At 37.0% G+C, this 13,767-nt stretch overlaps 1 protein-coding gene across 1 annotated transcript; it reads right to left on the bottom strand.

Moving 5' to 3' along the window:
- Positions 1-2,622: 2,622 nt before the first annotated feature.
- Positions 2,623-10,675, bottom strand: LOC106164172 (uncharacterized). The gene is made up of 4 exons (XM_087011472.1): positions 10,549-10,675; positions 8,238-9,764; positions 4,425-5,408; positions 2,623-3,419 (listed from the first exon to the last, which is right to left on the bottom strand). The coding sequence occupies exons 2-4, from the start codon at positions 9,710-9,712 to the stop codon at positions 3,125-3,127; spliced, it is 2,754 nt and encodes a 917-aa protein (XP_086867598.1). The 5' UTR covers positions 9,713-9,764; positions 10,549-10,675; the 3' UTR covers positions 2,623-3,124.
- Between the last annotated feature and the right edge of the window lie 3,092 nt (positions 10,676-13,767).

A 13,767-nucleotide genomic window follows, 5' to 3' on the forward strand; every position in this document is an offset into this window, starting at 1 on the left:
GACAGTTGTATATCCATCAATTTGGATTCCTTAGCTAGTAAAAATGCAAAAATGGATGATGATTTTCATAATGCCATCTTCTATTTACATTTTTTTATTTCAGAAATCAAGGTCTTTCACTGGTTTAAATTAAAAATGCTCAGCTAGTCAAAAGTAAGATTTTTGTAAAGTATATATATCTTATCAGGGGAGTAAATCAAAGAAAAAGCTGAATTATGTTTGAAATTCCCTTAAAAACTTGCCAAAACTACTAAATTTGTAAAACGCTAAGGATTTATAATTTTCACCACATTTATTAAATATTTCATGATCTAATTTAACACCAAGGTTAAAAACATCTTATTTTACATCAAAATAAGTGACACAGCATACCTAAATAATCATTGGCTTACTTATAAATGCCAATTGACTGAACTGCCAAGTTTCTTTCTCAGATGATATAAGTGCAGCAATAAAGGTAGTATCCTTCAAACAGCTATTGGCATATTATCTGTACGCATGATATTAGCTATAAGTGTTTAACCATTAAATTATTTTTTTTCTTTTTATTCATAACCACTGAAATATTTAGTATCACATGCCAACATCTAATACAACAGTTGTTACTAGGAACCATTGAAGACATTATTAAGAGGGCTAATTTTATTAAATGTGATGGGAGTATGGTCTTTCAATGGAACACACATATGAAAGATAGTGGAATAAGCTTGTATCTGTGTAAATTATGGCTGTATGAAGTAAAAAAAAAAAAAATGGGATTGGACATTGATTAATCAAATATGTTTATGGCTGTGTTCAGAAGAGAAGTTATAGTACTGTAACAGCAATATTGATCTCCGTGGAAATTCTCGCTAAGGCCCAGTCATTGTAATCGGCTTAATTGTCTGGCATGCCTACTCATAACTTGGGTAACTTTAGACTGGGTTCCCATCCCTAGATCGATCTAATAAGATCGGTTCATCTCCACTGGGTTTCTCACTAAATTGCTTTCTTCTTAAGCTGGCTTTGATGTCTGGCACGCCTGCTAAAGCTGCTAAATGATAGTTTATTACCTTCTATCAGCTTCAGTAGGTGTGACAGACATCTAAACTGTTAAAGTTAATTGCAATTAAGCGAGAATCCCCTTGGAGATAGTTCGATCCAAAGTTAGTACTTAGCCTTAGTAAAAATCTGCCACCTTCAGTACAATAATTTCTATTCTGAACATAGCCTATCACAATTTAGATTTTGAATTAAGATGTAAGAGAAAAATACCTCTACCCTGAAATTCAGTCCAATGTGTAGTACTTACAAGATACTAGCAATAAGTGCCTTCTGATTTCATCCAATAATTCTTGCTGTCACCAACAGTTAACTTATCAAACCCAACTGCAAGGCACTGGCAGTCTGTTTAAGTTATAGCAAACAGTGACACAATGCACCAATATAACTACTGGCTTAGTTATGTCTTAATTGACTGCCTACAGCACAAGTGTGTTCTCAGATAGTACCAGTGCAACAATTTGTCCTTCAAATTCCTGCTTTTGGTAACAGCCTAATGTTATCAAATTTTAAATACAGCGTGTATGTGTATGGTTTTTAATATTTATGTAACACAAATACAAAAGACAGTGGAATAAACCATGAAAAAATGGGGCCGCATTCAGGACAGTGGATTGACTAGTCTGAGGGTCAAATATGGCTGACCCACTTGAATTCTTCCCCACGGGGAATCTATTCAGTGTCTATTAGTGGATTAGATGGCAAGCACATCTGCGCTGGGCAGGCCATGTTGTTCTTATGCCAGACTATCGGCTTCCCAAGATACTGCTGTACGGCGAACTGCAACAGGGAAAGCACTCCCTAGGTGGTCAAAAGAAGCGCTTCAAAGACACCCTGAAAGCTTCGCTAAAAGCCTTCAATATCAGCCATGACACCTGGGAGATGTCTGCAATGAACAGACTAAAGTGGCGTTCAGATGTTCATTATGGTGCCAAAGCCTATGAAACCAACCAAATTATAAAGGCAGAAAAACAAAGACAGGCCAGAAAAAGCAGTACTAGTAAGCCCTTGACAGCAGCCGCCATTCTCTACCCTCACTGCAGTAAATCCTTTCGAGTGCAGATTGGCCTGCACACACACAGAACACAATTCACTACATGGTTCTTGTTGATTCAGATGGACCAACCACACACAGATGGCAAGCTTTTTAGTGGGCAGCCATATTTGACCCTCGGACTACTTAGTCTACTGTTCTGAATGCGGCCTGGGATAATAGCGTGGGTTATACCTGTTGTGCCCTCCCTTGTAACTGCCACAAAAGATGATTTATTTAGATATAAGACATGTATAATTTGGGTTTCTTACTGAAGTAAGAAAGTGTCCTCTTCTGCTAATATAAGCTAAATGATACTTTTAAGTCAGAAAGGCCTATAGATCTACTAATTTCATCTACTGACAGTTCTTGGACCTCTTCTAATTGTTACATTTATATAATACCATGAAACTACAACATTTAGTAAACAATAATAAGTACAAAATTTGTCATAGATTACTGCTCTTTGCCACTGATTAATTCAGAATTATTTGGCCACTTCCCTGAAATTATCAATAATGATAATTAACAAATAAAAAGACTATCCCGCAGTTTCACAGTACATTTTATTCAGCTGTCTGTTTTTCATAATAAGCTTGCATCATTTTTGCATTAAAACCAAAAACAGCTCCTGGAAAGAATGAAAGTATCCAAACCCTTTCTTTCACCCTGGGTTTCTGAGGTTTGAACCCCAACTGTCCAGTGTCAGCATAAACGTTTCTCTCATTTGATATTTCCATTGCCTAGCCAAGGTCAAAATTGTCCATTCACTCTACTTTCAGTTTTACATCACTGTCCAACATTTCAGCATCCTCCATGTTATGTTCCACAATTTCTGAAATCTAACTGGAAGTCATCTTGCAATTCATCACGATATCTGACACACACCCAGGAATATCTCTTGCCAAAGTATCTTGGTGGGTGGATTTATCCGATTTTAATATTCCAGAGCATGGGAGATGAAGTCAACTGGTTCCACCTTAACACTATTAATCTTAGTTTTATCATTACCCAAGTTTTGTTCCAGTCATTCAAGGTCATTTATCTTGTCTAAACATTCCCAAAAGCCTCATCTTTGGGTTCTACTTTCACAGTGACAGTCATACCATTCCCATGATCTTCCTCAACACTCTGTTCCAAGGTGTTGTTCACTTGATTGAACTGTGCCTGGTGGTTCAACTGAATGTCTACAAAGCTTCCAGCTCCATTCTCTAAAATGGGATTATTTGTGCCACTTATATCAGGTTTTTCCAGTTTGTTGATCTGGTTGGAAAATCCCTCTTCCAAATGTCTTGCCACATCACTGCTTTCGTTGGAGTTATCTGAGGTGTTTGGTAAAATTGGACTGAAAAAGAAAAATGATTATCAGGGCATTAGGTTATAACAGAGCTCCAGAAAATAGGAAAATATGAAAAATTAAAATAGAAAAAACATAGGAATTTTCTTGCAAAAGTATAGTAAAAATAGGAATTTTTCTAAAAGAAATACTGTCTCCCAACACCCATATTATGCCATACTGGTCTAACACACGTCTGTGCTTGCAAAACAGTCTTACAACAATCCATCACCTAACAAGCTTTCAAACAACATGAAATTATTGAAATACTAATTTAATTTCTATACAATACTGTTACTAGTACTATAACATATCTGTTTTAAAAGCACATTCATTTGATATGTGCTTATTAAGTTAAAAACATGTACCAAATACACTATCAAAAACATATTCTAACATTATTCGACCTTTTTTTTAATGAACAATCAACTTTTTTGTCCCTACTGCTGACCGTTTTGCCGGTGGATAACTTTTTTTGGACTCATAAACAATAACTGTCATTTGCAATTTTGAACTGAGAGTTTGCAACTGTGAATGCTGAATTAACAACCTTAACCACAATTTCATTGAGTGAAAGTAAAAAATTGGGGGATGATTTGGCAAGCATTCACCAGGCCCTATTTTATTTACAGAACATACCAAATGGGATTTTGAGCGGACTTGTTTATCACATGTTTGTGTTTGCAACAAATGTCTATATAACTGCACCATAAAATAATAGTTTAAGCTGTTCCTTTGTAGTTGATAAATTTTGGTGCTTTAGACTGGGTTCCCATACCTAGATCAATCTAACAGGATCGAACTATCTCCAGAGAATTTCACAACACCTTTGAGTTAAACATTTGGAACATTTTATGGTTTTAATAATTCCTCAAGTATGCTGCCATACTCAAAAATAGGCCTCATGAACAATAATTGGTATAAAAAGCCTCAGATTTGGGAGAACAAATACTCAAATTAGGGACTTAAGCAACAATTTTAGTGTACGAATGTAAAATAAGCAGTAGGACCTACCTTTTGGGGTTACATGAATATTGATGAAGAATGCAGTCCTCCTTTTTGAAAAATATTTTCTCACAATACACACATTGGTAAAATTCTTTTTCTGTGTCTGTGTGAAGCGCTTCATGCCTGGTGCAGTTTGCTTGCTTTGCAAATTCATTCTTACAGTATCGGCATTTGTATAGTTTCTCTCCAGTGTGGATTAACTCATGCACCTTATGAGCATATTTCTGGTTGAATGTCTTGTCACAATACTGGCATTTGTATGGTTTCTCTCCAGTGTGGAGTCGATGGTGTATTGAAAGAGAGTATTTGGCAGTAAATGACTTGCCACAGTACTGGCATTTAAATGCTTTCTCTCCAGTGTGAATTTTTTCATGCTGAACAACGTTGCTTTTGAGGGCAAATCCTGCATCACAGTAACGACATTTGTATGGTTTCTCTCCAGTGTGAGTCAATTCATGTCTTTCATGATGACTTTTTCCTCCAAATGATTTTTCACAGTACTGGCATTTGAATGGTTTATCAGGAGCGTGATTTTTTTCATGCTGTAACCATGTGCTTCTGCGAGTGTATGCCTTATCACAGTACTTGCACTTGTATGGTTTCTCGCCAGTGTGAAGTCTTTCATGACCAACACAAGAGAATTTTTTTGAAAATGACCTATCACAATACTGACATTTATACACCTTCGGCCCTTCCTGTGTTCTTGTGAGAATGCAGGACCGTTCATGTTGCAGACGGTTCCTTCTGTAGGTAAACGTTCTATCACAGTACTGACATTTGTGCTGTTTTTCCTGAACATATGCTCCTTCAGTATTATCCAAAGGCATCGACATGCCCAACTGTACGTCTTCCAAGTTCCCAGCTCCGTTGGCCAGAGTTTCTCCCACAGACTGACTTTCATTTGGTTCTTCCATTTTAAGGGTATTGTTGATATACTCAACTGATGGTTCAACTTTCACAATGTTAGGTGAAGACATTTTAAGTTTTTTTTAAATTTTTTTATTTATTTATTTTTTTTAGATCACTCTAGCAGAAGGTCAGTGCTTACAGTGTCAAATCATTTTCAAATGGTACCATGATGATCTATGAAGCCATTCTGTAAAGATTGAAAAAAAAAAAAACATTAAATAACTTTAGTTTATTAGATTGAAAAAGTCAAAAACATTAATTAACAACAATTTCCATTACTATTAATCCATTAAAGACAACCGTACTGGTACCCTCACCTGCTACAGTGCTAGCGTCACTTTTTTCTTTTAATGATGAAAACTAATTAATGCAAAATGAAGACGAGATCGAGACGCTATGAAGGACCAAATTGAAAATATCAGGACAATAGCTTTCGACCGGCTTATTACAGAAACTAAATCAAGCCATCATGATTACCCTGAACAAGTCTCGATCTTTGTTCTCCACCAAAGTCTATTATAATGTACAGGAAATGACGAGATTACCTATCAAGAGGGCGCAGACATCTTGGTTACAATCTTAATCAAGATTGTATGTAGCGGAAATAAAATGCAATAATAAAAATAACTCATTATGTTTCGGTGAACTAGCAAGTAGAACAACTTACGATTTTTGAGTGCTGTTTCAAAAAGCTATCGTTAACCTATTGCTAAGTTCTCTTGTTAAGTTCGTTAACATATTCTCTCGCTACTCACCGTACTCTCGAAACAGCATACCGGAAATGGAACTCTTGCGTAAAAAGTGTCATGAATGTAGTCATTCTCAAAAGTTTGGCGGCTGCTTTGAGGCCGTCGGGCTTCACCACCCTTTCCACCGCTCTTCTTGTCCCAGTTAGGCGGATTCTTTCGTAAATTTCATCATCGTTCATGTATTCTAATGCTTGGACACTGGCTAAAAGTTAATTGAACAGCCTGATCATTATGTAAACTTCCTACCTTTGAAGCGTTTTCATGTCAGGGACAAACCACATACATATTTCCGGTGATTGGATTTCTAATGTTGTTTGCGCGAAGAACATGATTAAATACTCTATCTAAGACTGGTCTCCCATACCTACAGTAGATCGATCAAATTACAGGGATCGACCAATCTCCATGGGGATTCTCGCTAAATTGCTTTCAGCTTAAGCGGCTTACTGTAGATGTCTGTCACGACTACTGAAGTTGCTAGGGGGTAATTAATTATCGATCAGCAGTTCAATCCACACTTAGTATGTTGGGTTGTGGAAATGGTACAATTAACCTTCAGCCAGTGCCCAAGTAGAACTGAAAGTTTATTTATGAAACGTGCAATTTACGCAGAATATGATTCATTAACTCGATGCGAGTGGCTTCGATTCCATAAAATGGGTGCTCAAAAAGACAGGTACCCTGGGTATCTGTATCTACTTTGGCAATTTGGTCAAAAAGGTTGTCAGCTGGCTCAACTTTCACATTTACAGTCAAAGTTTTATTGTTTCTCATGTCCTGTTCACCTGACTGCATTTGTGTGGGATGTAAACATGCAAGTACACTAATAATAATGTTTTTTTAGTACGGGTATGTACGTTATACTAATATGTGATATGTATAAAAAAAAGTATTACTTGTACACTTACCCTTGATACAATTGTTTTAGTGTTATTTATTATTTTTTCTCTCCAGTGCATTGTTACATGTGTATTCGCGTCCTATAGATATGATTTTACCTTATGTGTGAAGGTTGTGATCAATAAACTCATTCCATTCTTTGGGGGAGAACACAGAAACGACATTTCCTGCCTGTGAGCCACTGCCTGTAGGGGGGCGTCTCGATAGTCCGAAGGTTCATTGGTCCGAAGGTTCATTGGTCCGAAAAGTGGTAACATTTTTATCGATTTTTTAATCAAGGGTTCATTGGTCCGAAGGTTCTATAGTGAACATTCGGACCAATGAACCTTCGGACTATTGAACCTTCGGACTATCGCTACGGCCCCGCCTGTAGCCCGTGTGTGAAGTGTTATAATCTTTTAAAGTTATTCATGAAAAGAGAAGTTACTACCATTATTAAAAATAATAATGAGTCGAGCCAATAAGTCTTTATTTTTAATTATACCTTCTTTTTGTGTGACTAAGTACAATTGTAACTGGACTTTTCAAAGAAGAGATTTTTTAAAGACTGCCACATCATATTTACTTGATGGATTTTGTTGGCTAGTTTTACTTGTTACGTAAATATATGGGGTCATGTCAATACATCCCCGCACTGTTACTCCCCAGCACCAATACTCCCCTTTGGTACATTTTTACATTATGCACATCGATACGATTCCACACCTGTAGATCCCTGCATAGATACATCCTTTGTTAAATTATTGTTATGCAAGCACTGGTACTCTACTCCCCCACACCAATACTCTCCCACATCTTTGGCTTCCCGCATCGTTACTCCCCCTAAACAAATAAAAACTCTATTCTTCAATTTTATTATTTTATAGTTCATTTTATTCAGCTGGCCAATTTTATAATTTGCTTGCCAGTCATTTTAGCAATTTTAATGAACAGCTCCGGGAATGAAAGTATCAAACCCCTTTTTATCACCCTGGGTTTCTTAGGTTCATGGGTGCCCAAATCTCACCAATCAGCAAGCCACTCATGGGAATGGGGTGGGGGTGGGCATTTCCAGGGGCCACTGAAACCCCCGAGTGCTTTTTACAGAAAAAAGGGAACATTTAAAATGTATTGCACTGGCGTTTAGCTCACAGCTGAATCGCTCCCTGGTAAAACTTACATATGGCATGAAATGAATCTGATATCTAGTCATTTGTTTTAATAGCCAGTATTCAAAGAGGACTTGAGTTCATGCATGTAGGTAAGTACTTGTGCTTGTTACTGCATTTCATCACTATATTCCAATTTCACAGGACATTCATGTAGCATCTCTTGTGAAACTGGTGAACTTTCTCTAAATTCATCCTGGGAGCTATGAATTTCAAAATGAAGCCTGTCACTTTTGCCACAGTTTTTTTCATGCTCTTTACAGTTTTGTTTAACAGCAAATGCTTTTTCACAGTGCTGACATTGGAATGGTTTTTCACCAGTGTGAATCCTCTCATGTTTAACACAAGTACTTTTGATGTTAAATGCCTTAACACAGTACTGACATTTGAACGGTTTTTCTCCAGTGTGGATCCTTTCATGTACCATGCAGGTATTTTTGCGAGGAAAAGTTTTATCACAGTACTGACATTTGTGTGGTCTCTCTTCAATGTATGTCCCTTCATGGTTAATCTTTTCATGGCGTACACAGTAACTTTTCTCGTAAAATGTTTTATCACAATACTGGCACTTATAGGTTGCTCTTTCCGTGTGAATCATTTCATGACGTGCACAGTTATCTTTCCAAGAGAACTCTTTCTCACAGTACTGACATTTGTATGGTTTCTCTCCAGTGTGAGTCCTTTCATGGTTTATACACATGACTTTCTGTGCAAATGTCTTGTCACAATATTGGCATTTGTACGGTTTTTCTCCAGTGTGAGTTCTTTCGTGCAATAAGAGGGAATATTTTGCAGTGTAGGTTTTACTACAATACTCACATTTAAAAGGCTTCTCCCCTGTGTGAGTTTTTTCATGTTGGATACAGTTGCTTTTTAGAGTAAAAGCCTTCTCACAATACTGGCATTTAAATGGCTTTTCCCCAGTGTGGTTCATTTCATGACCTATACAAGACCTCTTTTCAACAAATGTCTTGTCACAGTACCGACATTTGAATCTCCTTTCCCCAGTGTGGATTCTTTCATGTTTCACACAGTTACTTTTAAGGGTAAAGATTTTCTCACAGTATTGACACTGATAAGAAGGTTTGTTCGTTATATGTGGTTTTAAATGTAACTTATTAACAGCTGTAGAGACACGTTTTTTATACTCTTGGTTGGCACATGCTCCTGTATCCATAGTAATGCTTTCATTCAATCCAAAATCTATTTTTTCACATAATGTCTTGTCACTGTTATACTGGTGAGGCAGAGTATTTCTACAATATTGGCATTTATATGATTTCTCTCCAGTCTGTGTCCCTGCACCAGATACATCACTGCCATCATGGAGATATATCTGACCACAGCTCTGACATTTGACCATGTCCTGTTGGGTGTTATTTCCTCCACAGATTTGGTAAGAAGACATATGGTAACTCAAATTAACATCTGCCAAAGTTCCAGCTCCGTTTTCAAGGGCAGCTTTTCTTTTTGACGTATCTACTTTGGCAATTTGGTCAAAATGGTTGTCAGCTGGCTCAACTTTCATATTTACAGTCAAAGTTTTATTGATTCTAATGTCCTGTTCACCTGACTGCATTTTTTGCATTGGTGCTTAAATGCTGTCTTTTGTTGTGTTCTTAATGGACTGGATATGAAACCTAGAACAAAATAAAAGATCACTGCATTGAACAAATGTAGGAAATGTAAGAAATATACCAACTTCAAATGTGTGCATACTGTATGTGATCACCATTTTGAAAAGGAAGTCTGAAAATATTTCATTAATTATAAAAATACTATGGTGCATCGAAGCCTTCACTTTTCTCCCCTTCTCTCTGATGCCAAAAAGAATACAGAAAAGCTGGTGATGTAACAAGCATGTTGGAATCAAGAGGAGGCATGTTAAACTGTTAAATCTGATTGCATACAGCAAGAGTCCAAGTGAAGTGAGCAAGTACCAGTACAATAGATTCATTGGGAACACACTGTAACATCAGCTGGTATAAGTAAGTACTACATGGGTAATGTTTGACTATCAAGTTAGAAATACATTTCTTTTTTCTATCTTTTTTCTTCGACACGCAGTGTGATCTAGAGTCCGGCTGTGGCATGTACATGCATGGTGGCCCAGGAAGCTTATTAGTCTGTTCCCCATTACTTTGTACAGGTGACCTTTGCCCATATACTAACCCCAATACTAAGACAACCATATTAAACATAACCCTCCCCCCCCCCCCAAAAAAAAAAAAAAAAAAAAAAAAACTTCCACTCCTAAGCATACCATTCCTGACATACATGGTAAAAAAGTGAAGGATCAGTTTTCTCTGCATCAGTCTCAAATTTATTTACGTTCATGTAAGCTGGCACGATGATAAATATATTGGTCTGAAATGTGGTAGCAAAAGCTGAAAAATCACCAACAATAGCCGTAGATCTACTTGCCTTTCTTATGCACAAGCGATCACAGTAATCAATTATTATAATTCTCTTTTCACCCAGGGGTAATTTTAATCGTCTTAAGGAGCAGACATCTTGGGCAATTCTAATGTGAAGATTGGTAAACGAAACGCAATTCTTAAGTTTACTGTAAAGTTTATAATGGTTATTCACTAATTGAGGAACGTTCTCAAATAAACACAATGGTAAAAATAAATGTTGGATATTAAAGGTTGGGTGCAGATGAACAAACGATGACCTCTTTGTCTCTTTGCGAGATGTGCGAATAGTTCTAGTCCCAAAGTTGGATTTTTATCAGTGTCCACATACAGCTTTAAAGGCAGAGTCTGTATAATTTCAGAGGTGGCATAGTATGTGAGTGGTTTTAAATTTACGCTAACTTAATGACCGCATCCACGGTAAAATAAATTTATCAAAAGTATACCTTCATCATACTGTTATCTCTCAAATTTATGTTTTAATCTCAAATGATAATTTTGGGGTAGGGGAGACCGGGGCACGTTCGGCCCCTTTTCCTTTGATCGGTTGTAGTTCAGCTGCTTGACGACGAATCTCAATGATGTGTTTTTAGTAGATAGAATGCTGAATTCCCCCTTTTTATACATTGTTTAAATGTCAAAAAGACCTTACGTTTTAAAGAAATTTAACATGAAATAAATTTCCAACACGTGGCCGAACGTGCCCCGGCCTGGGGCACGTTCGGCCTCTCGATGGGGCACGTTCTGCCTGCAAATTCAAATACTTTCCTACCGATTTCTTTTATTTCCATTTCACATGAATACCTTAAAAATAGGTATTTTTGGTGCTAAATTAGCTACTAAACTGTGACGATACACTTGAAATAAATAATATAGTTAGGTTTTAGAAAGATATAGGCCTATTTAGGCTTAATTGAAATTGTTTGTTTGGTACATGTATGTCCTTGAACTACATGTATTGAGCTACTATTTTTAAATGCATAGGTCTTTATACTTCTCGCATCATGGTAACGTATGTATTGGTAACGTATGTATCATCTTAATGTAATAAAGAAGAATGAGCGACGTAAAAACATGCGTGCCCACATATAAAACGTCGCACGCAACCAGTCGTGAAAAAAAAAAACAACAAACAATGAATTAAAAAAAAAAAAACCTTCACGTTATTTGGTGACATATGTATCTTATGAACAATTTTCACATTTAGTTGAAGGCAAAAAATCTCTTTTTATTTTATTCTAATCTAACATTAAGACATAAGTGTTGGCCCACAAATAGAAAAAGACGTAATAACAAGCTTGCGCATATATACAACGTCGCACGCATGTTATTACGTCGTTCATTCTTCTTTGTTACTTTAATATGATACATACGTTACCGATACATACGTTACCATGAAGCGTGTAATTATTTATTTATTCTATTTTCATTGGTTGTCTTTCGTTTTGTGAACCAACACTTACACTGATGCTCATAAGTTAAGCAACACCCAGATTTTTTCAAAAGTTTCTTCTATCATGATCATTATTTCATTTGTTAGTGGAATTATGCATATTTCTTTCATATTTTATAAATAACCTATTCAAATTGAATATTTCTGTTAATGAAATACACCACATAGCCTATTGTAATAATCAAAATAACTTTATTAACCAAACGGTACCAAAATAGGCCAAACCATGTGTCTAAAAAGTATGCTCACACAGCATAAAGTACGTGCTGATTAAAACAGCTTATCATGAAAAAATAAAGTTCAATCATCTAAGAATTAGTTTTAATAAAAGAAGACTGTAGATAATAAATGATTAATCGTCTATTATCCAATAAATATTGGATGTGCCTTCCCTATTTTTGAACAACAGCTTCACAATGCCTCCTGCAATTTGCCACCAAATTCTGTCAATCTTGCATTGTGAGCCTGTTCCATTCCTAAATTACTGCCTGCTAGAGCTTTCTTATGTTTCCGACTGGAGGTTGTCTCTCATTAACTGCTCTGTCAATCATATCTTTAACATGTTCAATTACACTGAGAATTGGCGAATATTGCAGGGCCATCCAAATTTGGAATACCATGCTGTTGCAGCGCGATTTGCACGGACCGTGCTTTATGAATGGGCAAATTGTCCCGCACCAAAATGATATTCCTTCCTGGATTTGCTTGAATGTGTGATTGCAAGCTCCCCAATGGTATTTCTTCTCTGTATCGTTGACCAGTGTATCTCCCTTGCATGACGTACAGTGGCAATTTTTCATCATATGAGAAAGCGCACCATACTATGACGGGTACTCCGCCATCCTGAATACAGTACGTGGGTAATCACAATCATCCTGAAACGCTTGGTTTGGACCTCTCCAGACTCCCAGCCAACCATCTGCATACATCAAAGTGAATCTGCTCTCGCCAGTCCACAGGACCCTTCACCCAGTCCTTAGGTTCTATCTCTCTCGGCATCTGGCTTATGCCAAACTTATCTGCTTGTGTCTTTTGGTCGACGGTGGCTTTTTAGGAGGCTTTTTAAATGAAAGTCCAGCTTCTAAATTATGCCTGTTGACTGTCTGCCTACTGATTCGAGTTCTTCCTAATCCAGGCCAGATGTTTCTCAGCTGTTTGGTCGACATGAACCGGTTCTGGTGGCGTAGTCGAACCTAACATCTTCTAACACTTGCGTCGGTTAATCTCGGTCTACCAGAAAGAGGCTTGTCCAATACATGATGAGTTTGGCGCCATTTTGCCACCAGCTTGGACACTTGACTTGGTGCTACTCTCTATTGCCTTGCAATCTGTCTCTCTGGTACCTCAGCAAGATGGCTTCCTATAATTTGCCATCTGATTACCTCGTTGAGTCTTCTTCTAACCATTGGTTGGTACAATATAACAAATTGTGCCCATGAAACCAGCCAAATTGGAAGCTCCGCATGGCATGCCCAAACTGTGTTTTTCGCAAGTGGCACCCCTATTGCATATTCTACCCTGCCCAACAGTAAATAGTACTCAAATGTCACGGTCCACTAGTTCAAAGTAAGAACGAGATACATGTTTAGCTACTGTACAAATTTTGCCTCAATAAAAAGCTTGGTTGCTGAGAAATTTGAGAAATTAGAAAGTGTTGCTTAACTTATGAGCATCAGTGTATGTCTTAATGCTACATTAAAATAAAAGAAAATGAAATTAAAAAGATTTCTTGCCTTCAACTAACTGTGAAATATTTCACATGAATCCTATCGG

Source organism: Lingula anatina, chromosome 4 (assembly GCF_051362555.1).
Source record: "Lingula anatina isolate TDL-2025a chromosome 4, LinAna3.0, whole genome shotgun sequence".
NCBI lineage: Eukaryota > Metazoa > Brachiopoda > Lingulata > Lingulida > Lingulidae > Lingula > Lingula anatina.